Source organism: Herpailurus yagouaroundi, unplaced genomic scaffold, assembly GCF_014898765.1.
Source record: "Herpailurus yagouaroundi ecotype Mexico unplaced genomic scaffold, PumYag 184, whole genome shotgun sequence".
NCBI classification, from domain to species: Eukaryota; Metazoa; Chordata; class Mammalia; order Carnivora; family Felidae; genus Herpailurus; species Herpailurus yagouaroundi.
This window is the reverse complement of record NW_024412415.1, coordinates 26,575,816-26,603,271: the sequence shown is the minus strand read 5'-3', so window position 1 is coordinate 26,603,271 and position 27,456 is coordinate 26,575,816. Positions and strand designations below refer to the sequence as shown.

At 45.4% G+C, this 27,456-nt stretch overlaps 1 protein-coding gene across 1 annotated transcript in view; it reads left to right on the top strand.

Moving 5' to 3' along the window:
* Positions 1–6,849: 6,849 nt before the first annotated feature.
* RORA (RAR related orphan receptor A) overlaps positions 6,850–27,456 on the top strand; it is a 725,852-nt gene continuing 705,245 nt past the window's right edge. Inside the window, exon 1 of the mRNA XM_040493366.1 lies at positions 6,850–7,092. Within this exon, the coding sequence (XP_040349300.1) occupies positions 6,927–7,092 (166 nt within the window). The 5' untranslated portion in view covers positions 6,850–6,926. The remainder of the gene's footprint in view (positions 7,093–27,456) is intronic.

Below are 27,456 nucleotides of genomic sequence, written 5' to 3'. Positions count from 1 at the left end.
GCGAGATCGTGACCTGGCTGAAGTCGGACGCTTAACCGACTGCGCCACCCAGGCGCCCCGACCCTTATGTTTTTCAAAGCCAGCCAAAAATATTTGTGAGCTCGTCAGTAGGATCATGATGGTTCTGTGAAGGACCCAGCATATCACCTCAGTCGTCCAGGTGAAACTTGGGTGTTTCTGGTTGGAAACATGGGGCTACAGGAGGAGACCTGTTCAGAAAGTTCCTTGGCATTTGCATGTTGTGAAACGTCTTAACGCTTATTGAAGTCCACATACTCGGTTTGTTAGGTCAAAAGGTAACAAAGTGAACATTAGCTGCCCAGGGCAGAGCCCCTCCTGTTCTATTCCCTTAGAAAGATCTTTAGTAACTTGCATGCTGATCCTTAGGGCAGTTGAAGCCTCATCACGGAACGAATGCCCCTTAGTTTTGGTGTGCACTTCTTACCTTCACTGTAAGACATAATAGATTTATCTGTATTTTCCTTAGAATCTAGCTCAATGCCCTGAAAATAATAGGAGCACAATTAAGATTTTGTAAAATGACAAGATAGATGTCATTTGACTCTTGACCCAGTGGTTCCCCAGTTGAACTCTAATGATTACTCTAAAGCATCATGATGCTTACCTATGTGCCATGTATGTTCCATATTAGCATTATCCAATAAGTGTATAATGTAAAGCATATACTAATTTTATATTTTCAGTAGCCAGACTTTTTAAAGATAAAAGAGGTGAAATTAATTTTAATAGTATATTTTATTGAATAGTACAGGCAAACTATTATCGTTTCACCATGCAATCAATACAAAATTATTAGTGAGACATTACATTTTTGTGTGCCGCCTTTGAGATGTAATGTGGGTTTTAACATTTATCATATATTTCAGTTTGGATTAGCCACATTTCAAGTACTCAATATATTGCCACATGTAGGTAGTGGTTACTGTACTGGACAGTTCAGCTTTTTACAGTATTTTGTTTTTGTTTTTGAGAGAGTGCAAGTGGGGGAGGGGCAGCAAGAGGGGGACAGAGGATTTGAAGTGGGCCCTGCACTGACAGCAGTGAGCCCGACGTGGGGCTTGAGCTCACAAAATGTGAGATCATGACCTGAGCCAAAGTCAGACACTCAACTGCCTGAGCACCCAGGTGCCCCACCTTTATATAGTATTTTATTAAATCCTATATGATGAGGGGTGCCTGGGTGTCTCAGTCAGTTAAGCATCTGACTTCGGCTCAGGTCATGATCTCCTGGTTCATGGGTCCAAGCCCCTAGTCAGGCTCTGTGCTGACAGCTCAGAGCCTGGAGCCTGCTTCGGATTTTGTCTCCATCTCTCTCTGTTCCCCCTCCCCCCCACCCCCGCTCACTCTCTGTCTCTGTCTCAAAAATAAATAAACATTAAAAATTAAAAAAAGCAAAAACTCCTACAAGATGATTAAGAATAATAGCAAACATTTGAGTGGCAAGCATTCTAGAAGGATCGTCTCATTTAACCCTCCTAACAACCCTCATACATAGGAAAGGAAACAGACCTAGAAAGATTAGTGACTTACTATCAACCCACTGCTTCTTCATGGCAGAGCTGGGTCTTGAATTCATGCTCTGACTCTACCAGGTCAGGGAACAGATTAACTAACTGGGTGGTCTTAAGCAAGGCAGTTCTCTGCATTTTAGTTTCCTCTTTCACAAAATGGGAAGAGAGTTACAGTGGATCATCCAGAGCGGATGCTGGGTCCCTTGATCTTCCTTATTTCCTAGCATCTGGCAAGCCTGTCTCTCCTGTTCCTACCTGTGAGGACTTCAGTTTTATATGCTTCCTTCTCCGATGTGAACAGTCGGCCCTTCCTACCCTGGACTTAAGTGGCTGGAGTTGCCCCGTATACAAACCATCAAGCCTTGCAGCAGGATGGAGCCCCTCCCATACCCAAAAGCAGTGCTACATTTTCATTTGTGTTTCTTCTACTTTCAGCATAGAGTCCAGCTTCGGCTTCTTGATGTTTTTTTGAAAGAAAAGAAACTTGTTGTCTGGGCACTCAGTTTTAATTTTCTGTCTTCTTTGTTCTTAGGCATGTTGTAGAAAGTTCCCCTCTCCCAAGGATATTCTACTATATATTTCCATATTTTTCCTGCTCTCCCTCTCCACAAAATGCAAAGAAAATAACTGTGAACTTTTTTGCATATATAAATTTTAACAGCCCATACATGTCAACTAATCTTTTATCCAGGAAGGAAAGGCTTATTTCAAGTGATTGAAAGTTGAAATGCTTAGGTTTTCATTCTTGTTGTGTAATGGAACACTGTGTGGACATGCCATGTTATGATTAGTTTATTAATTCCATTCCCCAAATCCACTAACTCTAATGCGTGCCTACTATGTGCAAGGGCAGAGCGCCTGTTTTCAAGGAACCTATCTTTCACCAGGAAGGGTAAGGCAAATGTTCAACCAAGGACAACACAAAGTAGGTAAAGTATGCTGAATGCCTTAAGAGGGGTGCAAAGTATAGTCAACCCTTGAACAACACGGGTTTCAACAGCACGGGTCCACTTACCTGAGGATTTTTTTTTGATACGGTACAATATTATAAATGTATTTTCTCTTCGTTATGATTTTCTTACCAACATTTTCTGTTCTCTGGCTTACTTTAAGAACACATTATATAAAACATATAACATACAAAATAAGTGTTGACTGTTTATGCTATAAGTAAGGCTTCCAGTCAACAGTAAGCTATTAGTGAAGTTTCGGGGGAGTCAGAAGTTATAAGTGGATTTTCGACTGCACGGTGGGTCAGTGCCCCTAACCCCTGCGTTGTTCAAGGGTCAACAGTACCAAGACAGTTCAAATATTTGGTTTGGGGTAAATCAGAGAAAGTTTCACAGAAGAGCTGCCTTTTAGAATGGACCTTGAAAGAAAGGTAGGGTTTCAGTAAACAGAGAACGGCAAGCAGAGCATTTTGGGAGAAGACGCATAGGCAACTAACTGTCCCTGTCTCTGGCACTACAAGCAGGAGGAAGCGTAGGAAGCAGCACATGGTGGTGTGGTCTGAGGATTACACATGGATTGTGAGGGATTATGTAAAGGACGTAAGGCAGTTTGGCAAACTCCACACGAGTGTCACACTCCCAATCCTCCACCCATGGGAGACAGCATTCATTAATCACAGCCCACACCTTTCCAACCAACCTCAGGAATTCCTTCATAAAAGGAGACCGATGTGCCATCCCTGGTGCAGGAGTGCAGAGATAAGCGAGGTAGAGCCTTGAATACCGTGTAGACTAGTTAGTAATTAATTGGATAGGCAATGGGGAGCCATTAAAGTCTTATAAGCAGGGGAGTGACATGGTAGGAAAAGAGAGCTGTAGTTCAGGGTAATTAACTTGGCAATGTTATCTGGGATGGATTAGAACGGTTAGGAGACCAAAGGCCAGTTACTTGGAAGCGTATTGTAATGGTTTAGGTGAGCAAAAATGTGTGGAACCGGACCACTCGTTGTAGAAAGGGAAGGGCAGAAGTCACAGAGGTGGAATTTAAAGCACTTGGCAGGTATGTTAAGATGTGGAGAGCTAGGTAGGGGCAGTGGTGAGAGAGAGGAGTCAAAGCTAACTCTGAGGTTCCCAGTAACTATCCTGGAATAAGAAAACCCAAACTAGTGTTACCCTAAAGAGGGGAGTCTGGGATTGGCAAGGAGGTAGGGAGAGTTCTGGTCAATCTGGGGAGGGAGAGAAGAGTCTGCAAAAAATGCATTTAGGCTTATCTCTTCTACAAAGCAGGGGTTTTCTTTTTTTTTTTTATTTTTTTTTCAACATTTATTTATTTTTGGGACAGAGGGAGACAGAGCATGAATGGGGGAGGGGCAGAGAGAGAGGGAGACACAGAATCGGAAACAGGCTCCAGTCTCCGAGCCATCAGCCCAGAGCCTGACGCGGGCCTCGAACTCACAGACCGCGAGATCGTGACCTGGCTGAAGTCGGACGCTTAACCGACCGCGCCACCCAGGCGCCCCAAAGCAGGGGTTTTCTAAGCCATTTCTAATTCTGTCAGAGATCTCAGTAGTGCAAAGTGAAATAACCATTTTTAAGCAAACACTATTGCCCTTTGTCAATGAGCGGAGTCTAAGGAAGGCTTCCATCTTTCCAAATATTTGAAAAATTGGAAAGCCTTAATTAGTAGGCAGGTGAGGGGCAGGAGGGAAGGAAAAAAATACAAACCTAATCACTGTGCTTTTCAGGTTTCAAATGCTTCCGCAATCCGGGTAATTTACACTTTAGTAACAATGATTGACAGTTGAGGAATGTATCTAACTCACTTTTATTTTTCCCTTGGGGAAAGCACTTTCGGTCCCAATTGTTTTAAATTGCAGAAGCAGTAATTGTTTGAGAGAGTTAGGAGGAATGGCTTTTTAGAGCTGGAATTTACCACTGAAGGGAATATGGATTCTATCTTAATTGACTAAGGTCACTAGGGCCATTTTCAGGAAGGTCTTTCCAGGGTGAACAAATACCAGCTTAGACAAAGGGGAACAGCAAAGGAACCATTTGAAGACTCGGGGGAATAGACTTAACCAGAAAAATGTTAATGAGTTGCTACTGGTACCTAAAAAGGAGCCAGGGATAATTTTTGAGCCACTTGTATCCCCAATAGAATTATTGGTGAAATTTAAGATGAAAAGGTTTTTAAAAAAATATTTTAAAATAAATATGGGGCAGTGAATGTATTTTGAGATATTCGCTTCCCCAGAGGAACTTGCTTATTTATTAAACTGTGCACTTTGATATATTTGTTTACTCAGAAAAGTCAAGAGTGACATGCTAGGTCAATTGCATCAAGAACATTATTAACAGGCTAACCAGTTGTAAATGGTGTGAAGGCTGTTCTGGAAATCTGTGCTTTGATGTATGGGGAAACCCATGCATCTGATTTGGGATGGAGAACACAATCGTGGCTCTGTTAGTAGGCGCCAACAGACAGGCTAAAGCCAGGGATCCTTGCAGAGACTGGATTAAGGTATCAGAACCATTCACATCTCATTTACATCGCTCCGAAGAGTGGACCACACGTTTTGCTGATTAGCACACAGACCATGGCAAATAGCACTGTGTATTTGAAATCAGACCAAGATCAGTAACAGTAACACAAACCATGTGTGAAGTTTGGCACATGGAGGTTTTTCTTAAGCTATTATCTAACTAGGTTCCCCCCCCCCTTATTTTTAAAAAAACATTTTTCCAAACCAGGAAGGTAGCAAAAGCAAAATGTTCCCTACTTCTTCTCTCTCCCATCCCAACCCCCTAAATACACATATTTATGCCACCTTCTGGTATATAATATTTTGTATTGTTAAAATTTGTGAGCTTTCTGAAAGGAAGGTGTGTGTGTGTGTGTGTGTGTGTGTGTGTGTTAAAAATGTACTGATTTCAGGCACCTGGGTGGCTCAGTCTGTTAAGCGTCTGATATCTGCTCAGGTCATGATCTCACCTTTCTGGGTTCGGGAGTTTGAGCCCTGCATGGGGCTAGTGCCGGCACTGTGGAGCCTGCCTTTGGAGCTGCTCTCTCCTCTCTATGCCCCTCCCCTGCTCACGCTTTCTCTCTCTCTCTCTCTCTCTCTCTCTCTCTCAATAAATAAATAAATAAATAAATAAATACCTTAAAAAAAAGTAATGATTCCATCACTGTCTCCACATGCAAAAGGAAATGGTAGATTGAGTACTGAGGCAGAGAAGCCAGGCTACTACCACCTGAATGTTTTCTACTTATCCAATTTGTATTGTTCCTTCATATAGAAGTTGGGGTCGATGCAGTTCTCTACTTTCTGTGGATTTCATTAAACACCTACTATGTGATGGATGTGTTTCAATGGAAGGGAGGTGTAGAATGATGATGTGACTTACTAGCAACCGTTCATTATCTGAATTTTATCATCCAGATATTATTTATGTCTCTCCAGTATATCTTTTATGGCCGAGACTGTATGTTTAATAGCAAAATTACCAGTGGGAATTGGCAATTAGCGGCCACACGGAACTAGATGCGGTGTGGCCTATTTGAATCAGCTTAGATAGTCATCAACCAAACAAGCCAAAGTTTTCTTCAGTAGAAACTACCCTGCCAAGTGGTTTCTGGATCCTTCTCAGAGGAAACAGCAAAGGAGCTGAAAGCCACCTCTTTCAACCACACCAGAAATTGGCTGTCCACGGCGATTCTGGACTCAAAATCTGTTTTAGACACCAATGTATCAAACCAAGACTGGAAACCCACTGGACGTCCCATCCCGAAGTAATAAGTGCCACGTCCCCCCCCCCCCCCATTCCTCCTCCTTCCTTGGGGTGTCATCCCAGGTCGAATTCCTTTTTAGTTTCTCCTCAGTCCTGGGGTGGGCTGGCAGGAAGCTACCTGCGATTCCCCAACGTGGAATCATTTGTCTCTTCTCAGGCTGGCTGCAGATGGGGACGAGTTGTGTTCCCGAGAGAGTCTCAGAAGTAGGCAGGAATCATCTCGCCGATCTTAATTTCTGTCCCTGGGCTGGGGAAAGGGGAGGATCGGGGCAAGGGAGCCTTTCCCCTCCTGACCCCCTCCCCCCCCGCCTCCCAAAATTGGCAGCCAGTCGGTGGCTCTCGGTCTGGGGTCTGGAGGGTGGGGAATGTGGGTGTGGGGGCCGGCTGGAGAAGCTCTCGCTAGCGCTGCCTGTGGCCAGACCCGCCTCCCAACCCCTCTCGGGCGCACACTTACGTCCACCCAGACACACTCCGCGCGCTCCCTCGCGCTCTCGCTCGCCCGCCGCCGCCGCCTGCTCTCTCTCCTGCTCTCCCTGGTCTCTTTCTCCCCCCCCCCCCTTTTTTTTTTTTGGTACCATAGAGTTGCTCTGAAAACAGAAGATAGAGGGAGTCTCGGAGCTCGCCATCTCCAGCGATCTCTACATTGGGAAAAAACATGGAGTCAGCTCCGGCAGCCCCCGACCCCGCCGCCAGCGAGCCGGGCAGCAGCGGCGCGGACGCGGCCGCCGGCGCCAGGGAGACCCCGCTGAACCAGGAATCCGCCCGCAAGAGCGAGCCGCCCGCCCCGGTGCGCAGACAGAGCTATTCCAGCACCAGCAGAGGTAGGAGGCTGCGAGAGGGGCTGAGGAGGGGGCGGCGGGAGCCCGGGAGCGGAGCGGGGGCCGGCCGGGAGCGGGCGCCCGGAGCGCGGGGTCCGGGGCCGCGCGCGAGCCTGCAGCGGCGCCCCGAGCCCGGAGAGCCCCCCTCCCCTCCCCCCTCCGCCCCCCAGAAATGTTGCAAACTTTTGCAGCCCGTTCTCGGGTTGCAGGAGGAGAGGGGGGCGGGGGAGGCGGCAGGAGGGTTGACAGCCGGCGGGCTCACCCCCAGGCTTTGATTTTTCTGCAAAGAGGAGGAAAGATGCGTAGCCCAAATTAAATACGCTCCCCCAAAATACGGAGAACCGGAGAGTGGGGGCCCGGGAAAGAAACTTTTAAAGCGGCAGTGTCCTTTTAAGAAGGAAAAAAAAAAATCCGTTTATGGCCACCCTCCTCCGGCGTTACCTTTTCTCCTCTTGACAGTTTTGGCCCCGGCTGCCCCAGACGGGGTGTGTTTTCAGCCCCCCGCAGAGCTGAGGGGGTGCGGGAGGAGTGAGCGACCTGGGAAGCCCCGAGGGTGGAGAGGGGGCGCTTCTGGATCTGGGGGCGACGTGGGCACCTTCTCTGGACCACGGCGGTGGGTTTGGGATTTGGAGGAAGGGCTGGAGGAAGGGGGGTGCGGGCGCGCGAGGTGTTCGCCAAGTTGTTTGGCGGGCGCGGCTAGGGAAGATACGCAAGTTTGCAGACCCCGGGTTCGCAACCCAGCGCCCAGGCTGGCGGGGGGCGTGTGCACGCCAGCGCGCGGAGGGCGGTGGTGGTGTGGGACGCTCCACGCGTATTCGGAGTGAGCGTCTGCAAAAGCAAACAAGCAGAAACAGAAAGATCGAAATGCACCCAAACTTATTTCTGCCCTGGGAATCCTTCCCTCTCCGAGGTTCAAGCGTTTCTGTAAGAACCTGGGAATGGTCAGCGAGAGTTGAATGCTGGTTGGATAGTGCGAGAGATGTCCCCCCCCCCCCCACCTACCCTGAGCGATTTTTACACTTCATTTTGGAGAGTATGTGCGGTGGGGGGGGGGACTCCATTGCCCCCTCTTTGCTTTTTTCTAGTTAAAAGTCGAGTGTTCGGGAAAGCTAACTCTCTTTCTTAAAGGTGTGGGAACCTGATGTGTGTGTGGGGCGGGGGGGTCTTGGGGGTGGGGGATTATTTATTTGATTGCGCCTGGAGTTTGCAAAGAACCGGAGGAAGCTACGGCTTTAATTACTGTTGTAAATAATGTATAAATCACGCCTGTCACTCCGGAGGAAGCGGGCTCGCTCGAGCAGCCCGGGGCTGGGGATCGGGAGGATCTCCAGCCCAGGCTTGGGCACTGGCCCAGCGCGCCCCCTCCTCTTGCCATTCGGCTTCTGGCGGCGACTGGGGAGGGCTGGGGAGAGGCGAGTGGGGGCCCAGGAGCCGCTCCCTTCCTCTCGATGTTATAGTTGGAGGTAGGAATATGGCTGATCATGTGCTGGCTGTTTTACAGTATTCACCCCCCCCCCACCTTAGCCACACCCCCTGTCCGGGCGCTTTCCCATTCACGGAATTCGAGTACAGTAAAAGCCATCAGGATGACACACACGAAAAACATTTAATTAAAGGCGATTTCCGAGGAGTGAACACGCTGAACCGCGGTTTGAGCGGAGGGGGGGGGGGGGGGTAGAGGGGCGGGGGGGACGGGGGGGGGGGCCAGGGGGGGGGGCCGGGTCCTGCCGCCAGCTTGGTGAGTTTGTGTGTGGAAAGCTTTTGGCTGCAAAGAGTATATTTAGACCCTGAGACGGTGGATTTGGAATGCGAGCGGGTTATGTAACAGGGTTAATCAGAAACACTGGAGAAAATCCCCTTCATGTGTTTCTGAGTTTTTTTTTTTTTTTTAAGCGGGGAGGGGGGCGGCGGAACATAGTATATACGAAGCCACACTAATTTCTGGTTTGTGCTGCCACCCCCTTCCGTGTTAACCTCCCCCCTTCCGTGTGTTATTAGCATCTTCAGGTGTCATTCTTGCCAGAAGGTGTTCTTGCAAGAGACCAGGGTGACAGGCTGCAGAACTGACTAACAAATCTGTAACTTGCTGTTCTTGCAAATTATATAACGCTGGGCATTCAGTACCACCAGACCCCAGGCATAGCAAAAAGGGGAGAGGGAAAAAGTAGGGGTGGGATGCATCTTGCACAGCTGACCTGTTGACCTTTATCCCCTTGCCCCCTAGAGGATCACCCCTTCCCCTCACTCTTCTTTGAACCATCCCCTAGTCCATCCCTCCCAGGATTTACTAGGGGGAGGGAGAAGAGGTAAGGCCCAAACACTCAACTCACATCCTGCACGCAGGCACTAGGTTATATAACAGTCTGAATGGAAAAAGGAAGGTCAGAGATGGAGGCATCCTTTAGCTAACACAGCAGTGGTAATAGCTTCCAGAAATTATATGCATTTGCAGACTTTAACCTCAGATGTAGTGTCTGCTCCTCAGGGATACCAGTCTTTGTGTGTGTGACCTAGGGAGAAAAAGAGAGAATGTGTAAGTATGCCTGGTAGAGGAGAGTGATTTGAAAATGGGAAATGTTTGGGTTTTCAGATGATGTAATGGAGTTGGCAGAATATGCAAGCCGGCTCCCAGAGTGTAAGCAGCAAGAAAATTGGAGCTGGCATCCAGTATTAATGTTGCATAAATTACAATATCGGAGAGAAATTAACCTATACACTAGGTGATTACGCCTTTTTAATACTTAAAACATAAAGGCACACAACTCAAAAGGAAAAGCAAACATCATCACCTTATAATTAGCATTTTCAACCTCAGGGAGGATTGAATGGAGTTCTTGGCATTGGGTGAAGTGGGAAGCTTTTGGATTTGGGAGATGCTTTCCAGAGAGGTAGCAGGGTTAGCTTCCAGCCAGTCGATGTTGTGCAGTCCACAGAAACTGTGGTCTGGATTCGCACGACATTGAGGTGACCTCATGAGACATGACTTAGGTGCACTTGAAGCTGTTGCTGAATGCCACGCTCCTGGGAATCCCCGTGTGAATGGACTGCGTATCCTTAAGCGCCTGAGCTGCCCAAATCGGATGCGTGACTTTGTAATCTGAAATTCGGACCTCCCCCAGTCCTTAAAACCAGCAGAGATCCTTAGCACTTGTACTGAAACTGTCCTGTTTTCTAGGTGGTATTAATGATGGCTGGTGTCATTCAGTACCATCTTCACAGCACAATGAAAGGGAAAAGAGAAAGGCAAGAGACAACAGGGGAAGTAAGAATGAGGCGGAAAAAAAACACAGCGAATCTTTAATTTAACAAGGCTTTCAGAGACTTCAGGGAGCCATAAGCATTGTGACATAACTGTTGTTAAAAACCCTTTTCCAGAATCTCATTATTATATGCATGCCAGAAGCTTACATATTGTACTTCCCTAAAGTTATCCTCACAGGGCTGTGTGGCACGCGGTTGGTTTGGAACACTCGTGCAGTAGGTTGAAGGCTTTTAGGGCAGGCCAACCTGAGGGAAAAATCGAAACCAGAAGATGGGATTAACACTGAAAAGCTCAGTTGGGTTGAGATTGAACCCCCTGGAAACTCAGTTCAGATTGACGTAAAATCAGTTAACAAGGCCTGTAGTTTATTTGTAGCCCTGAGGACTTCTAGAACCACATAACCCAAGTGCTTCGCCTCCACACCCCGCTTTCAGTCTTGGCTGATTCACTTTCTGGGAGGTGTCCTTCTTGCCTGGCAATTTAGAGCCCTATCTGGAGACTGATTCGCAGATCAGCTTTTCTAACATGGTCCTGGCTCTCCACCGTGAGCAAATAAATGATGCCCCATAGTTTGAAAGAGCTACTGGCTGGGATAAAATCCTTTGCTGGAGGGATGGGATAATTATTTTTTTAAACTTAGGGACTTTAATTTTCCGGTAAATTGCTCATAAAAAACATTTATAATTAGAGCCTTAAAAAATGCAATGGAATAATTTTAGGAAATGCATTTGGTGATAGTTGTGATAACCTTTTTTGTTGCTCCCCCCTTATTTCTTAAAAAGAATTGTATTATTAATCCAAAAGTCAAATCCTGAATGGCTAAAAACTTTTGTAGCAGACTCATTTTATGTTAGTCACCTTTTGGAATTTTCCAGAACCTACCGGCATGATGAGAAGCCTTGGCTGTAGAACATGTCTCCCTTTCCAAAGCTGAAATATGGAGCCTGCATGGAAGCTCCCTAACTATGGGACCCTTCAGCTGGTGTTTTCAAGGCAGCAGAGGTGACAGGCGGTACACGCCTAGTTCCACACCAGGTTCCTAAGTGGGATGTAGGGAGGTGTGAGAATATTCATTGTTGTAGTTGTACCTCCAGATGAAATGTTCTGAGGATTTTTGGTGACGGCTGAATTTCTTTTGGAAGTGAACTGACCCCTGTCCAGAGCTAACTTTTGGAATGCGAGTGAGACAAACCCATGGGTTCTGATCCTGGGCCACACTTTTGTCACGTCTGACTTAAGATGCGCGTTATTTCTCTACATTCTCCCATTTTTGCCTCCAGGATGTTGTGGTGTGATGTTTGAAGTGCAGACTGGGTTGGATGTCTCTGAAAATTCTTAAGAGTGTGCTCTTCTCTGTGCCCTCATCTTCTTAGTCTACTTGATGGATTGTGCTTCTTAGGTTATATTTGTACTTACGTGTCTAGAGAAGCGAAATACATAACTACATTTCACGTGTCTGGGAAGAAATAATGATGTGACTGCCCTGTGTGCAAAAGACTACGTTTTCTAGAAAATCCAGCTCTCTCCATGTGACATAACGTTCTGCTCACCCGCTTTGTCTTCCGTGAGCCATTGTTCAGGAACTCTGAGGTAGACATCGTCTGCTCCCTCAAAGAGATTCCTGACCAGTCATCCCAGATTAGTGATAGATTCTTCTAGAGCGACAAGAGTCTGCTTTGAAAGGCCTTCCGGTTCCAGAGTGAACATTAACTTAGAATGTGGAATACCATAGTTTGAATATGAAGACTATCTGAATATGAAGACTGTCATCCTTGTTGAGAACTTCTACGAACGGTCTCTCTGTCCCTCCCTCCCTCCCCGCTCTGTTCTCCCTTCCGTCATTTTTAAAGTAGTGTTCTGGCTTTTTGGGGTGTGGGGGGATTGTGTGTGTGTGTGTGTGTGTGTGTGTGTGTGTGTGTGATTCATAATGGGAAGTGTTGGTTTGGAAATGAGCTGTTCAGTTTTTCATTCATCTTACTAAACTGTATGTTAAGAGAAATAAAAGTGAATCATTTTGAATTAGTGCTTTAAAAAAAATTCTCCAGATAATCAGTGTTCAAGTGTTGATTAATATACAGTAAATCATGATATTTCTATTTTTCTATAAGGGTACCAAGGCATTACTAATGAATTCGTTTTTCTGGCTAACGGTAGATTAACCAGAAATCTTTTCTGTCTTTTTCTTGTTGAATATGCTTTTTAAATGTGCTGGCCCCCTTTCCTACCCCGGAAAGAACATTGGGAATGTAATTGAATCTTTCTTTGAGGTTTGAGGATCTTACAGTGCCACAGGGTCACTGTTCTGAGGATGAATTCTGATTGTACATTATAGAACTGTGAATGGAGACAGTGCCAGAGATTGGACTAAATCTGCCATGATCCTGGTGTGAAAATTGTTTTCTTTTTCCATTAAGTCCTCGATATCAGTGTGTTTTGTTATTTGCCGTTTTTGTTCTCTAACTTGCAAGGACCAAAACGAAAATTCCCTTTAATTAGTTAATTCTGGTTAATTGAGGTTTTTACTCTCTAGGAAAATTGCACCCTGAATCTAGAGCCCTAATTCTTTCCCTACAGTTATAGAGGATGTAAAGTCATTCTCAGATATTTAAGAAGACTGTTGTATTTACAAATAAGTTATGTGATATATTACCGTAGCATTATATAACTTCTCCCCCGTGTAATAATGGTGGATAGAAATATCGGCTAATTTTGCCTCTTCCTTAGATATACTGAGGGGTATCTAATGAATCTTAAAAGCTAGGAAATTCTGGGTTGGAGAGAAGACTTTCAAGAATATCAATAAAGAACATTTAAATTCCCCTAAAGGAGATTCTCCTTTAAAGTTTGGGCCTTTGTTCACCGGGCCAGTATGGAAAGCCTCCCCAGGACCGTGCCATCAGAGGCGGACTTTCTCAGGGCCGCCCCACCTGACTTAATGATAGTCTGCGGTTATCTTCTGGTATCTTTGATGTCTCAACATTGCAGATTCTTTTTAGGAGTCATGGTGCTCTTCTGTGACAGCCCAATTATTATTATTTGGTTTTGGAGTAAGGACATCAAGGAGATTGTCTAGAGAAGGCCTCGGAAGAGGGGGAGGGGGCACGATGAGGAACACGTGTGCCACAGCTCGTGGCTTGGCTTTTTGCTCCCACTTCTACATGCTGAGGTAACGATTCCCTTGTGTTGGTGGAAGAACTGTTTTGTTTTGTTTGCTTTCCTGACAGATGTTTATGGCCTCTGTTGACATGTCACCATTACAGACTGTCTTATCACATTATGTGCCGTGGCACATTGACAGTGGCTTGGGCCTGTGGCCTCCTGGTGATTGTCTTGTGCGCAGAACCGAAGCGCTTGTGGCCAGCTGCAGAGCCCTCCGTGGTGGCCACCGCCAGTTGAGAGTGCAGGTTTCCCACTCCCTTGAAGGTGCTGGAGGTGCTGTTTTTCCTGAAGCTCAGTCAGAGGCTGGAACTGAGTAGGAATGCTTGCGGGGTTTAGAAGCCTCATGATCTCCCAGCCTCGCATCCTCTCTAGCAGTGTTATTTGGGCATTTGAGTTTTGATTGTGAACTATCTTAAAGTTTTTTTTTGTTTTTTTTTTTCCTGAAATAATCAGGAAGTCCCTCTGTCCGTGAACAGACAGCGATAGATGAAACTCTTCTGGGGCACAAGGAAGGGTGCCACTTAGTACAGGATCCTCAAGCCTGTGAAAGAGGCAGCGCCTTGTTAAAAATACCTAGCTTACTTCGGGGGAGGATTTGGCTGAATACTGATGAAGTTTATGAAATATGAATGTAGTGAAGTTGCTGTACGTAAGTGGTAGGCGTGTGTGAAAGAAGTAAGAAGAAATAAAATTGTGTATAAATGACACTCTGAAACTTGATGGAATTGTATACGTGACAGGAATGGTGACGTTTGGGTCTGTGCTTAATGGGGGAGAGTAAACTGGCTTAAAATCTATATGTCAAACTAGATGCGGGACTAACAATTAGAGAATATAAGATTTTTGAACATACTTTGTGAGCAAAGAATGCTCCTGAGGATAAACGGGGGGGAAAACTGAGGGACCAACACTTGAATTTATGAGGAGGTATGGTAATCACTGTTTTCAGTAATCCAGACTATTAACTGCCATGCTGCGAGGTAGAGAATTCGTTAGCCCAACAAAAGGCATAAATCGGAATTTGAGGTTGTGTGGGAGAAATCCTCTTGATCCCCAAAGCATAAATGCATGCACTGAGAAGAAAGCTGCACACGATGTAATATTTTCTGTCTTATCCTGATTAATTGACAGCCAACTGTATGCCTCTTTCCTGAAGGTGACTTTACAATCTCCAGACACAGACATTTCTCTCCGAAGTGGAGTGAAGGAAGGAGAACCCACAAGCTAAAGTGTGTTTCACTGGGTGAAGTATTTTGGGGGGAGAGATAAGGAGGGTGCAGCAGGGGAACGGAGCACTGTGTACAGGGATGAAGAGTGTCTGTTTGGGGCTGGGGCGTGGGGGCAGTGAATGAAGAAAGGAATCTCTGGAGGGAAAGGAGACTTCTGTGCAAAAGAAAATGAAATTAGCATTGACTCTGAAATGGCTGGGAATGTGACTTTCTAATTTTAAATTATCTTTAACAAGGGCAATGAAAAGAGGAAAAGTTGACACTTTGAGAAGTTATGACGAACTTGTCGAGAATGCCAATTGACAAAGGCAGGTAAGGGAATACTTGGAAAAACAGAACAAGAACAGGTCTGAAGGGCATGATGATCTTCTTCCTAGTGTGTTAAGGGAATTGGCGGGCATGTTTATTGACTCTTCCAATTAGTTTTAAAGAAACCTGAAGAAATGGACAATGACGGAGAAAAGCCAACCAGATGTGATTCTCCCCTTCCAGAAGCAGAGAGCTTATCTCATCCCATGTGATCGATGCCGGTCCTGGGGAAGACTGACTGTGTAGAAGTGAATGGATTTCCAACATACCAATCACAGAAGAAATAAGGGTATATTTAGCAAGTCTAAAACCTCTTCGATAAACTGCATTGCTTTTCATTTGCACCGTAAGGTCATAAAGCCAGTGGATGGTAAGAAGGCCGTGGTAACGACACAGCGTGTGCTCCCAGGAAGTGTGTGGGATGGGGATGTTATATCTGAAAGGACAGGGCATCTGAGAGGATGAACTGCCCATAACTCTCAATTGTCCAGGTAATGAAGCATTGGAAAGCAAAGGCAAATGAAATACTTTGATAATCAAAAATGATGCTTCTTGTAGTGATCCTATTAGTTGACTGATGATAAGTGTGAAATTGTGAGCTGTATTTTTACCATTTCTGGCACTCATGGCCCATTTCTGTTGAGTGCATTTATGCAGAAAGTGGGAACCCGGACAATTTCCATAGACCAGGCTGTTAACCCAGAAGATGTAAAATTTCACAGCGTGAAGGATGAGGGTTGAAGATTAGTGAGGGACTAAAGTTTCTTGAGGCCCTACAAAGAATCCGTAGAAGAACTGGTAACTACACTGATTGGCTCTGGGAAGTCCTAAAGCTCGTGTTCTAACCTTGAGCTGTGAGGGTGTGTGCTGGGTACTCGGTGCTCACTCATGGTGTTGTCGCTGGTCATGTTCTGTTAGCCCAAAGCCTGTTGGAGACAGAAGGGAATCTTATGAATCATGTACCCTGGCCCTCCTGGTTTAAACTGACGCTCACAGAGGTGTAATAATGTGCCCGAATTTCCGTTCCTAGTAAATAGCAAGGCTGTGAGAAGAGTTCAGGTCTTCTGCTTCCACACCCAGTGTTCCTTCCACGTGGATGCTGTGCCAGGATGCTCAGAAATTCCAGGAATGTGCAAAACCAAGCTCCTGCCCTCCTAGGAAAGCCCCCTGAGGATATTACAGTGTGTACACAAGTTAACCCAGCACGAGATAGTTGACACGTATGAAAGTCAGTGCGCGCCATGTGGGTTCTACAGCAATAATAGAACATTATCAGTAATTGTTATTTTTTTTTTTAAATCCCACTAGGCATTTTTATTATATACAAATGAGCTTGTGAACTTGTGGCTGTGTCCAATAAGACCATTCTAAAGCACAGTGACCTTGCTGCCTGTGGCTCCGTGCTCTGATTCAGTACGAAGTAAAATAGAGGCTATGCAGGGGAATATCTTGTCGTTAGCGCCTGCGTGGGTGGTTACGCTAGCTGGAGCTGGCCACAGGGGAGGCGTCTCTCAGCCGCTGCCCTCTTTCCTTGAGGCAGAGGATTTATACAGATGCTCAGAAGCAAGTCTGCCAATGGAATGCTACATAGCCAGGAAAAATCATGTTGTAGTAGAAAAATAGCTTTTGACGGGAAAATGTCAGTCACTTATTAGTGAAGAGTAGTAACTTTCATAGTAGTATACACAGAATGTCATCATTTTTGTAAGGAATTACCGTGTGTGTGTGTGTGTGTGTGTGTGTGTGTGTGTGTGTGTGTGTGTATGTATTAATATGGACCCATCTACACCTTGATAATGAAATAAGATGGTTATTTCTGGATTGATTACCTCTGGTGTTAGTTTTTTTTTTTTTCCTCTGTGCTCTTCTGTATTTCTGACTTTCCTGTGTGACACATGTATTACTTTTGTAACTAGAAAAAAAATAAATCTTACTTTTTTTTTCTCAAAAAAAGATTGTGTGTTGTGAAACTGGGGGTACTTTGAAGGAACTAATTCTGAGCTTAGTATGTTATACAGAATTTCTGGGTGTTTCAGGATAGGCCAAGTTTACTGGCCCAAAGAGTAGTACCTTTGATGGTCACATTCAGCCAGGAACGTCAGGAAGACAAGGGTCGCTCAGCTTGAATGTGAAAAAAAGTGTCAGATAGTGGAATTTCTTGCCCCTCTAGGACACTGTCTTTTAAGTATTTATACCATGACCTCCAAGCCGAGAAACATACTACATTGTGAGCCAGTACAGACAACACACACACACACACACACACACACACACACACACACACACGGCACATGGGTGCAGTAAACTTTTCACATAAAATATTTATCCTTTACCTACGATGTGCTGTTATTTTTGCTCTATTATTTACAGGCAAGATACAAATCTCAAGCCACCAAATTGGTTTCGTGATCTGTTTATGGGCTGCCTCTTAACAGTATTAAAAACCCTGTCCTGGGTATGAACGGGTGGCCTGGCAGTAGGAGGGAGGGTGTGAGGGATGGACTGTTTCCACAGTAACTGATGTTGGACTCCAGGTGTTACTCATGATTTCAGGAAGGAGGTGGGGGAGGGAAAATAATGTAAATACTTTTTATTTGTAATCATATGGTATCTTTATGCCACTTTTAGCACAAGTTCATTAATACCCTGTTACATTTAAAATTAAAAAAAAATTTTTTTAGATTTATTTATTTTTGAGAAAGAGTGGGACAAAGCGTGAGCGGGGGAGGGGCAGAGAGAGAAGGAGACACAGAATCGGAAGCAGGCTCCAGGCTCTGAGCAAGCGGTCAGAACAGAGCCTGACACGGGGCTCGAACCCATGAGCTGTGAGTTCATGACCTGAGCTGAAGTCGGACACTCAACTGACTGAGCCACCCAGGTGCCCCAATACCCTGTTGCATATAGACATGCATCTGTCTAGACTGGCTTAGAATGTAAATTCTGGGATCCCCTTTGCTGGGGTTTGTTGTCACTGTGTCAAGGCACGAGGGTGGCATTCTTTGATTCAGCAACTGTTTTCTGAGCCCCTTGCTTGTGCCAGGCACTGTGCTAGGCTCAGGAAGAAAGCAGCGAACCGGAGAGGTCAGATCCCTGCCTTCTGGGATTTTATGTTCTAGTAGTGGCATCTCTCAGTGAAGCCCATGGTTCGGGTCACTTCTGGTGATTCTCTGCTATGAGTGTCTTAGACTTTGCCTTTTTCAGCCAGTTCCTCATATGTGCTTTGACCCTTCCCCTCTTCTTCTTCCCAGCCCAGTCTCCCATCTCACGTCCCAATCTCTCTTGGCTTCTTGGAAGTCTGCACTCATTTTCAGATAAGGCTGTGAGGCAAGACTCACCCTCTCCCTCCTGCAGTTCTCATGACCCCTGCCTTCTACAGTAGTCAGTCATGTGGGCCTTGCTCACGCAGTAAGCACGCAACCTCTTCCTTTGCCAGGTTCCTTTATACTGTCTTACGGTGTGAATTTCCTGGGTAGGTGTCTAGTCTGTCCAAGAAGACCAGCACCATGGTTTATTATTTTACCCCTGCACAACGCTTTGCAACAGAGGAAGTGCTCATTAACTGTGCAGCGAATCCCTTTGACATTGCCCTGCCAAACTGGTCACTTCTTCAGTAGATTCACCTCTACATTTCCCACCTCTGCCAGCGTAGCTTCTATTTGCTTATATTTCCAGCTGGGCCTTGGGTTTGGACCCAGCTACCCTTGTTTGTCCCATTTCTTTCTCTCTTGGATCCGCCAGTCCTCCCCTCAGTAGCAGGTTCAGGCCTGCTCCAGTCTTGAGCAACGCAGATGAAGGAAGGTTGGACGTGTCGGGAAACAAGCGTGCATGGTTGTTACATGCTCCCTGCTGGGAGTGAGACAGACCTGGGCCAGAGGCCCGGGTGGGCTGGGTGCTGGCTGTGTGACTTTAGGTAAGTGAATTCACTGCTCAGTCTGTTTCTTTTATCACCAAAAAACTAGAGATGTTTATGATGCTGGCTTCCCGAGGTGGTTGAGGATCACCTGTGATCATGCGTGCGTGGCACCTGCCAGGATGCCTGGTGCACATCAAGTGTAACTCTAGTGATGGTGGTGATGATGATGGGCACATACAGAAACAGGGGGTCCACTTGCCCCCTCTCGCCTGTCTCCTCCTCAAGGTCTTCGGCTCCCTTTCCTTAGAGCATTTCTCCCTGGTTCCGCGTGGTTGCTCTATGAAACAAGCAAGAGCATCTGAAGGCATCTAAAGCCTTTTCCTCCTTTTCCTGACTGGATCTGCCCCAGTCGCTCAGCTCAACTACCATGGGCTGGATTCTTGTGAGGACGAATCACTTAAGCTCAACCCTGTCAGCCACTTGGGTTTCCGGAGCTTACACCCCACACCGTCCAGTGAACCAGAAGAGGGCTATGTTTGCCCGTCCCCTTCCCCTGTCCGTACTATTTGTTCAGTCCTGCTGGCTGCCCCCTCCAGACATTGAGGCTGCGGGAGCAGCCTCCTTCCCACTCTGCTCCGGAGCTCTCTCCCGCCTCATTTCTCAGCGACCCGTCATCATTCTTTGCCCTCCCTTCCCCTTTACTCACTTTCTCCTCCCTGCCAAAAATCACGTCGGAGAAGCCTGTCTGCGAGGGTTCCATTCAACTTGTTCTACATTAATGCTCCACTACGGTGACCCACTGCTGAGTCTTTCACTTGTAATGTAATCTAATAATTTACATGCACTTTGCAAGCAATACTCTCAGAGACTCACAACCTGCTTGAAATTGCTCTGCTGTTACAGCAGTTGAACTGATGAGAGAGAGCAGTGTGAGAAAGAGTAGTTATGGGGACCACAGTGGCATTGGGTAAACCCAGGAAAATAATATTAGTGTAAGGTGAAGGTGTGCTGATGGATTATAATATCCTTTCTTAGAGAATCAATTAAACTCGCTGAGGGTCTGGTATTGATTTTGACTTACAATTGGACTAGGATCGGTCAAAGTATAGCCGGTAGAAGCATTAGCAGGGAACAGGAAGAGGACCAAGAGTGGAAGCCTGTCTTTCTCGGAGGCTGTGAAAATGTTTTTGTTTGGATACACTACGTGACTTTTACAGAATTAATTGACACTCTGATTAGGTTGTTTTATTTCTTTACTCGAAGATGTTGGAAGCCAGTTCTCATATGCAGTAGTAATGAAAATAGAGTAATGCTGTAGTAATGATGCCGTTGTAAAGTGAATTACACTATTAATTAAGCATCTATTTGGTCTCATTTGTATTGTGCTAGTGTGGGTGATACACATACACAGACGTAGAGTAGCTGGTTTTTAAGAGACAAACTGTAGCTGAGAAGCCCCGATCCTATAATAATGAACAGTCAGTGAAAATAAGCCATTGTTCAGTGAAAAAGTTTTTATGTATTTATAATGTATGTATAATACACTTACGTGTCTATATAAAATACACATATTTTGTGTATGTACGTATTTATACACACATGCACATGCATCCATATACACATATACACAGGCACATGCATATGTTATGACTGTCAGGGTCATCAAGAAAATATAGGGTGACTGTGGCCTAGAAATGTTTGCCTTCTGTTGCCTTTTAACAAGTTGGCTAGCTTGCATGGGGAGAGGTGTCTGTTATGGCAGGCCAAGTCAATAATGGTATCAAGGACAGGGTTTGAAAACAAAGCTTTGTGTATTTTTTGCAACCATTTGGTTCTTATTATGGTGTCTGAGAATCTCTATTTATTGATATTTCTCAGGTGGGGGAAGAAACATTAAGGCCCAGGAACTAGGATCATTTTATTTTCTGTCATTGATCTCCCAAGGAAGGGCATTGGCCAAAGAACTTCCTCCACAGCAGAAAGGTAGAGGCATATTTTTATGCCTTAAGTCATAAGCCAACCCTAGAGCAGAAACAGGATCTGGGAAGGCAGCATCCAGTGTGGTTGCTCCCAGTGGGACATGGAAATTAGAAAGTCCACAAATCTATCACATTTGCCATGGATCCAGTAACTTTAGCCCTTCACTCCTGGGAGCACTGGCGTGGGTGGGGTCGTTTGGCATTGTGTGTGAGTTTCTAACTAAGAGGGTGGTATTTCCAGTGAGGTGCCGAAGACTTCCCTCCGGCGTCTCTAGCCTGGATTGCTGTGGTTTTGTGCAATAGCCATCTGGAAGAGATCTTCCAGCAGTGGCCATCTAGAAGGCATTTTATTGTAGTCTCCATCTCTCCCCTCCACTTGCTTCAGAATTTTGCTTTGCAGCATTGTCAATACCACCACTTGGTAATCTGTAACCTCAGAAAGACCTCATCCAGAGAGGTGAGATTATATGTAGCTTAGAATATATTTAACTTTAATATATATAATACTTGCTCTGATGACCAAAATGTTGAAAGCAAATTTGCTGCATAAACAACGGTGTGCTCACTGCGTCACAGATCAACAATGTTGATTGTAGTCTCTGAGTATTTGAGGAGAGAGGACACAGCATCAGTGCCTGGAGGGTGGATTAAGAATATATTTAGTGGAGGGGCGCCTGGGTGGCTCAGTCGGTTAAGCATCCGACTTTGGCTCAGGTCATGATCTCACAGTTTGTGGTTCAAGCCCCGCATCGGGCTCTGACAGCTCGCAGCCTGAAGCCTGCTTCAGATTCTTTGTCTCCCTCTCTCTCTGCACCTCCCCTGCTCATGCTCTGTCTCTCTCTGTCTCAAAAGTAAATAAAAACATTAAAAAAAAAAAAAGAATATATTTAGTGGAGAGATTTTATTGCAAACCTCAATGAAAAAATATCAATATCATATTGTGCCTAATAAAATGTTATAATGAAAATTGCCGTGATGTTTGACAACATCCCTTTATTAATTAGTCTTTTTCATTATTATTTCTTAGTAGCTAATACACTCTGGTTTTATCGCTCATTAGTTATAGTCCTTATTGAATTCATGTTTTGCTAATTCGACGTGTTTATCTCCACATTGGTCTCCGAGACGTTCCTTGAGGGCAGTGTTGTAGACTGTCTTGAATCTTCGGTCCCCTATCTCTGTTACTTGGACATTCAGTGAATACCTTTAGGAAGCCAGTGACCGGGCAGTTTAGAATCAATATGTGTAAGATGAGCCAGCAGAGGGAAGACTAGGATGAGGCAAAAGAAATCTAATATTCTTCGAAAGCCTCAGATGTTTAAATGTGATGCAATATATTGCTTCCTGTCATTCATTCATCAACTATTTATTGAACATTTGCTATGTGCCAAGTCACATGTTGGTCGGTGGAGGTACAAGTTGAGTTAAAGGGAAGTGATAGGCAGGAAAGACCCAGTAATTTCAAAAAAAACGTGGAGAGTGCTATAACAGAGATACTTACAAAATATATAGCATACAGAAGAGGGAGGAAACTCTTCATGGGGAGTTAGGGAAAGCTCACAGGTAGGTAGCTTTGCCTGGTTTTAGGGAAAATGGGGAGAGATTTACCAAGGAGGCAAAAAGGCCAAGGTACAGGAGATCAGAGTTCATGGCGCATTCAGGGAGGGTGAATGAGGTGTAGCTCGGCATGAAGTATGTTGGCAAGGACGAGGGGATGAAGCTGGACGAAGTGGGCAGGGGCCAGGTAAGCCTTTTGGACATTTTCCTATGCAAAATTTTGAGCAAGCGACAAATACGAGCTTTCTTTTTCATAAGATCCGTAAACACAAGTGTGTTTGAAGTTGGGATGGAAAATCGACGGTGTCGATAAGGAGCCAAGCTGGGACGTCTCTGTGTCGGCTGTGCAGAGACATACTGCAGGCCAGGACTCGGATGGAGGCGGACTGGGCTGTGAGGTAGCATTTCTCGGGAGGTGGAATGGAAGGCTCACGAGGGAGGTAGTGTCAGGAGTCAGTACCTGAGCTGGGTGGAATTACTGGCTGGGACAGTCTGGGGTGGGATGTGAAAGGGGGGAAGGCCTGGGTTCCCAGGCTTAGTTGGAGGTCCTGGGGAAGTGTCTGATGGGCAACTGGAAATCTGGGGCTGGCAGGGAGAGTGTTAGTCGGGGAATCGGGAGAAACAGTTTTTAACAAGGGCCTGGAGCTTAGGAGGGACAGCTGGGCTGGAGGCGTTCTGGAGCAGTGTTTTTAACAGGGGATTGGAAGGTGAAATTTTTATACCAGGACATGTGTACATGTTTACACCAAGAGAAGATAAGCCCAAGGTCCAAGTGGGTGTGGTTGCGAAACTAAAAGGGATGGATTGTTGCAGTGACAGAGAAAAGTGTCTCAGAAGACTGGCTTCAGACTTGGCAATTTTACATTTACTGAAGCCATTACAAAAAACAAACAAACCAAGAATGTCTTTAAAGTCAGAGTGAGGCTCTGATACGTGTTGCTGCTGCTGGTTGTATTTGAGTTTTATCTGCTTTGATGGTGGTCTCCTTCCCATCATGTCTAATTGATGACTATAGACTTGTTGCTCGCCTCTCCAGTCTCCCCCCCCCCCCCTTTTCTTAACTTTCTACACAGCTCAGCATTGATTTATCCTGTCTCTAAAGGGAATCTGCCTCACACTTGGCAGAACCTCAAGGTTGGGAGAAATGGAATGAATAGTAGCCGTGGAGAGGTCTCCACATTGCCCTGGGAGAAAGGCTTCGTGGGAGAGAGAGTTGAAAGAGGGTCTTGAGAAAGGGTGTGAGATCTTCAAAGGATGGGGTCTGGCCATGGGAAACTAAAAGGGAGACTTTTTTCTTTGTGGTTGAGAGAGAAACAGAAGGGCACAAGTGTTTGTTGGCATTGATTATGAGTGTGGTGGAATTGCCGCTCTGTGTTTCTGACACGTAACTTTTCGGGGGGCGTCCACGTATGCGGTAGCCTCTGGAGGTCCTGGAAAGGAGTTGATAGTGTCACAGCTCACGGAGGGACCAGAGAGGTGTTGTGTCATTAGGGAGACCTGTTGACTTAAAACAAGTGGGATACTGATAGGCCAAACTTATCTCGGACTCCAATGAGCGTGACAGGAGGGGCTTTGCCTGTCGGAAGGGCCGTTCCTTTGCCTTCTGAGGCAGATAGCAGAGCTCCCCATTGTTTTCAGTGAGCTCTGGCTAAATACTTTCCCTGTAGATATTCCACTAATATATCCTATGAATTATTTGTGTTATCTCTGTGCTGTGAAATTAGAGGCCTTCACCCACAGTGTGGTAAGCAGATTAAAACGAAAGCCTGTTTTGTATGGTATGGGGGAAACCGGGCAAATATCAGGGAACCATTTTGTGTGTGTTTGATCTGACAGTGGGGAGGCCTTGGGATGCCAGTGTCTTCTAAAATCTGAAAGCTGAGCTCCGGCTGGAGTTTTCTTCAAAGAGGTTTATATTTTATCCGTTGGCACTTCTGAGGGGGAAGGAAGGTTTGGAGTGGGTGATTCTGCGATGATTCTTTTCTCGCTGTTTTTCTTCTCCGTCTTTTTAACTTTGCAGAAAGCCCTTCCAGTTCTATGGTCAGACCCCATTCAGGACGTTGGTGGCCAAACAGTCCCCTTTTGTTAAGCGAGCGTCCTATTTTTGTTTCTCTTGAAAGGTGCCCTTCAGGACAGCAGAGTCTTTATTTGGGCTGTTTAGAATCAAGCCCTGAAGAAACCTAGTTAGAAATTGTTCTAAACCCAGGCCAAGCGCCTCCTTTGCTAGCGAGGCAAAGCTAAACCCACAAGATGAAATCTAACCAGTTGGTTACCTGAGAACCACCGTGGGGAGTTCTCCAGCTTGACTTCTCTTGCTCTGGCCGCCATCCCAAGAGTGAACGCTGAGGGTCATGGCCTTTCTGTGCAGAGATGCAGGAAGAGAGTTCTGGCTCTTGGTGAAGAGGTGTAGGTTGCTTTATGTTTTAAAGGGTCCTGTGTCAGCTCGCAAAAACGTGGAGGATTAACGTTTATTCAATTAATCGATTTCATTTGCCTTTTTTCAAAGAAAAAGGTTATCGATGGCTTTAGCCTACCACAGATAGGTCCAGGACCCCCACGTCTGCCCTTTTCTCCCACAAATTAGGTAAACTGAGTCCTTTGAGAGCACTGGGGCATGTGTAGGATTTGATAATTTGGAGGTTATGCATATGAGGTTATTTTATTTTCTTCTGTTATAATAGATACGGGCCCAACATCTGTGATTTGAAACAGAATCTTCGTTCCTGCCCCAAAACCAAAGATCCTCTAGTTGAGGGCTCAGACAGGCCTCATGGCACAAGTACTGCCTTCACTTTGTGGAATTTTTCTGCCCACTTGAGAGATCACCTGGGTCATTCAGGTGGCCTGGGGAAGAGTGTTGGTCTTTGTTAGAGAAAGAAAGACTGGCTGGACAAGTTAGATCCCTAGGGGCAGTTTGGAGCCTCTTGAGCATGAGGTCATCGGTATATTTAAATTCTCAGCTTCCACACACACACACACACACACACACACACACACACACACACACACACACGGGTCAGCGATGCTCCACCCCCTCCTCGCTCACTGCATATTTTCTCTTGTGTTTCCAGAGGAGATCTCTGCCTCTTGGGGATCCCCCAGCCTCCTGGGAGCAACCATGCCACTGGTCCCTGTGTACACAGACAACTAAAAAGTGAAGTGGTTTGGAGATAGGCGTCATTTTAAGGCTAAAGTCATACATTTTAGAAAGTTGAGGGCTGGTTCTGTGACAGGGAAGTTGAGCTAAATATGCAGTTCTATTTTAATTTTCACTTTATGCCAAGGCAAAAGCATTGGGAGATAGGCTATAAATGTATAAGTAAGTCACTGCAAGAATAGCCCTTGCAAAATGCAGATTTAGGAAGGCTAAATATTTTCTCACATACTTTAATGCACACGAATAACTAACCCCTGATCCAGTTCCTGAGAAAGGGATGTTGTATAACCACTTAACCTTGATCGCTGTCGTGAATAGTACAGAAGTCTGCTTAGCTGTGTTGTAAGTATTTGGTTGTCTTCACTCCAGCCAGAAAAACAAAATACCAGAGACTGGATACATTAAACTACAGAACTTCATTTTCTCGTGGTTCTGGACATTGGGTTGTTCCAGACCCAGGTCCTGGCAGATCTGCTGATTATTGGTGAGGGCCCTCTTCCGGCTTGCAGGCAGCTGGCTTCTTATGATATCCTCACATGGTGGAGAGGGAAAGTTCTGGTGTCTCTTCCTCTCCTTATGAGGGCACTAATGCCATCATGGGGACCCCAACCTCCTGACCTCATTTCAATCTAAATTACTTTCCAAAGACCTCACTTCCTAATAGCACCACACTGGGGGCTAAGGGCTTCAATGTATGAATTTGGAGGAAACACATATGCGTAATCCGTAACACCGGTTGAGGCTTAAAACCTGCTAAAAATTTTCAGGGCGGTCGATTTGTCTCCAAAAAGTTGTTGCACATTCTTAACGTGTTCATTTGTTTGTTTAAACAGAGTCCTATTTTTCTATGTATGTTTTATCTTCGGCATGGCCGTGTCTCATCATATTCCGGTACTGTTTGAAAGCTGCAGTAGTAAAGCCCAAGGTAATTAAGGCTATGGTATCATTGTTTTAAATTAGCATGTGTGATTTTTTTTTTTTTTTGTAATTCAACAAGTTCCTTCATATTCTGCATAATTGGATCACATTTTAATTTTGTGGCAAATAAAGATCTATTTTACATTTCTATTAGAAAGACAAGCCCCTGTGGCTAGGTCTGAATTAGGATACTTGCTGTTGGTTGTACTGAAGGAGCAAGACTTTCAGAGTTCATTCAGCTTCTAAAAAACTCACCTGTGAATCTTTTGGGTCAGGAAAGAATCTTTGATTTAAAGGTATACACAGGCATAGAGTTCACGTGAAAGAAAATATCGAAACAACAAGAAAATGAAATATATTAAGCACTCACTGCAAGCAAAAAATAACAAAATCATGGATTATCCAGCATGGTATAGACTCCAAGAGCATATCAGTCTTTGACTCTGGCATATCTGTTTGTGAATACATTTTGTTATTTGCATGGTTAATGCCCTGGGAGTTTGCATGGAGCAAAATAACGAAGATATCAAACCAGAGAGTGCACCAGACACATAATTGAGAGGCCTAGGTTCTGATCCCATCACCGCCATTAATTACATAAGTGGCTTCGAGCAACTAGTTGTCCCCCAACCCCCACCCATTGCCTCACCTTCTTCAGGTGCGCTCCACGTGTAGCTCAGGGATGCACTGAATTACAAGTTCCTGCCGTTTCTGTCATTCTATGACCTCGTGACGAAGACCCAGCTTTTTTTTTTAATAGGTTTTTTTTTTTAATTTTTTTTTTTCAACGTTTATTTTTATTTTTGGGACAGAGAGAGACAGAGCATGAACGGGCGAGGGGCAGAGAGAGAGGGAGACACAGAATCGGAAACAGGCTCCAGGCTCTGAGCCATCAGCCCAGAGCCCGACGCGGGGCTCGAACTCACGGACCGTGAGATCGTGAC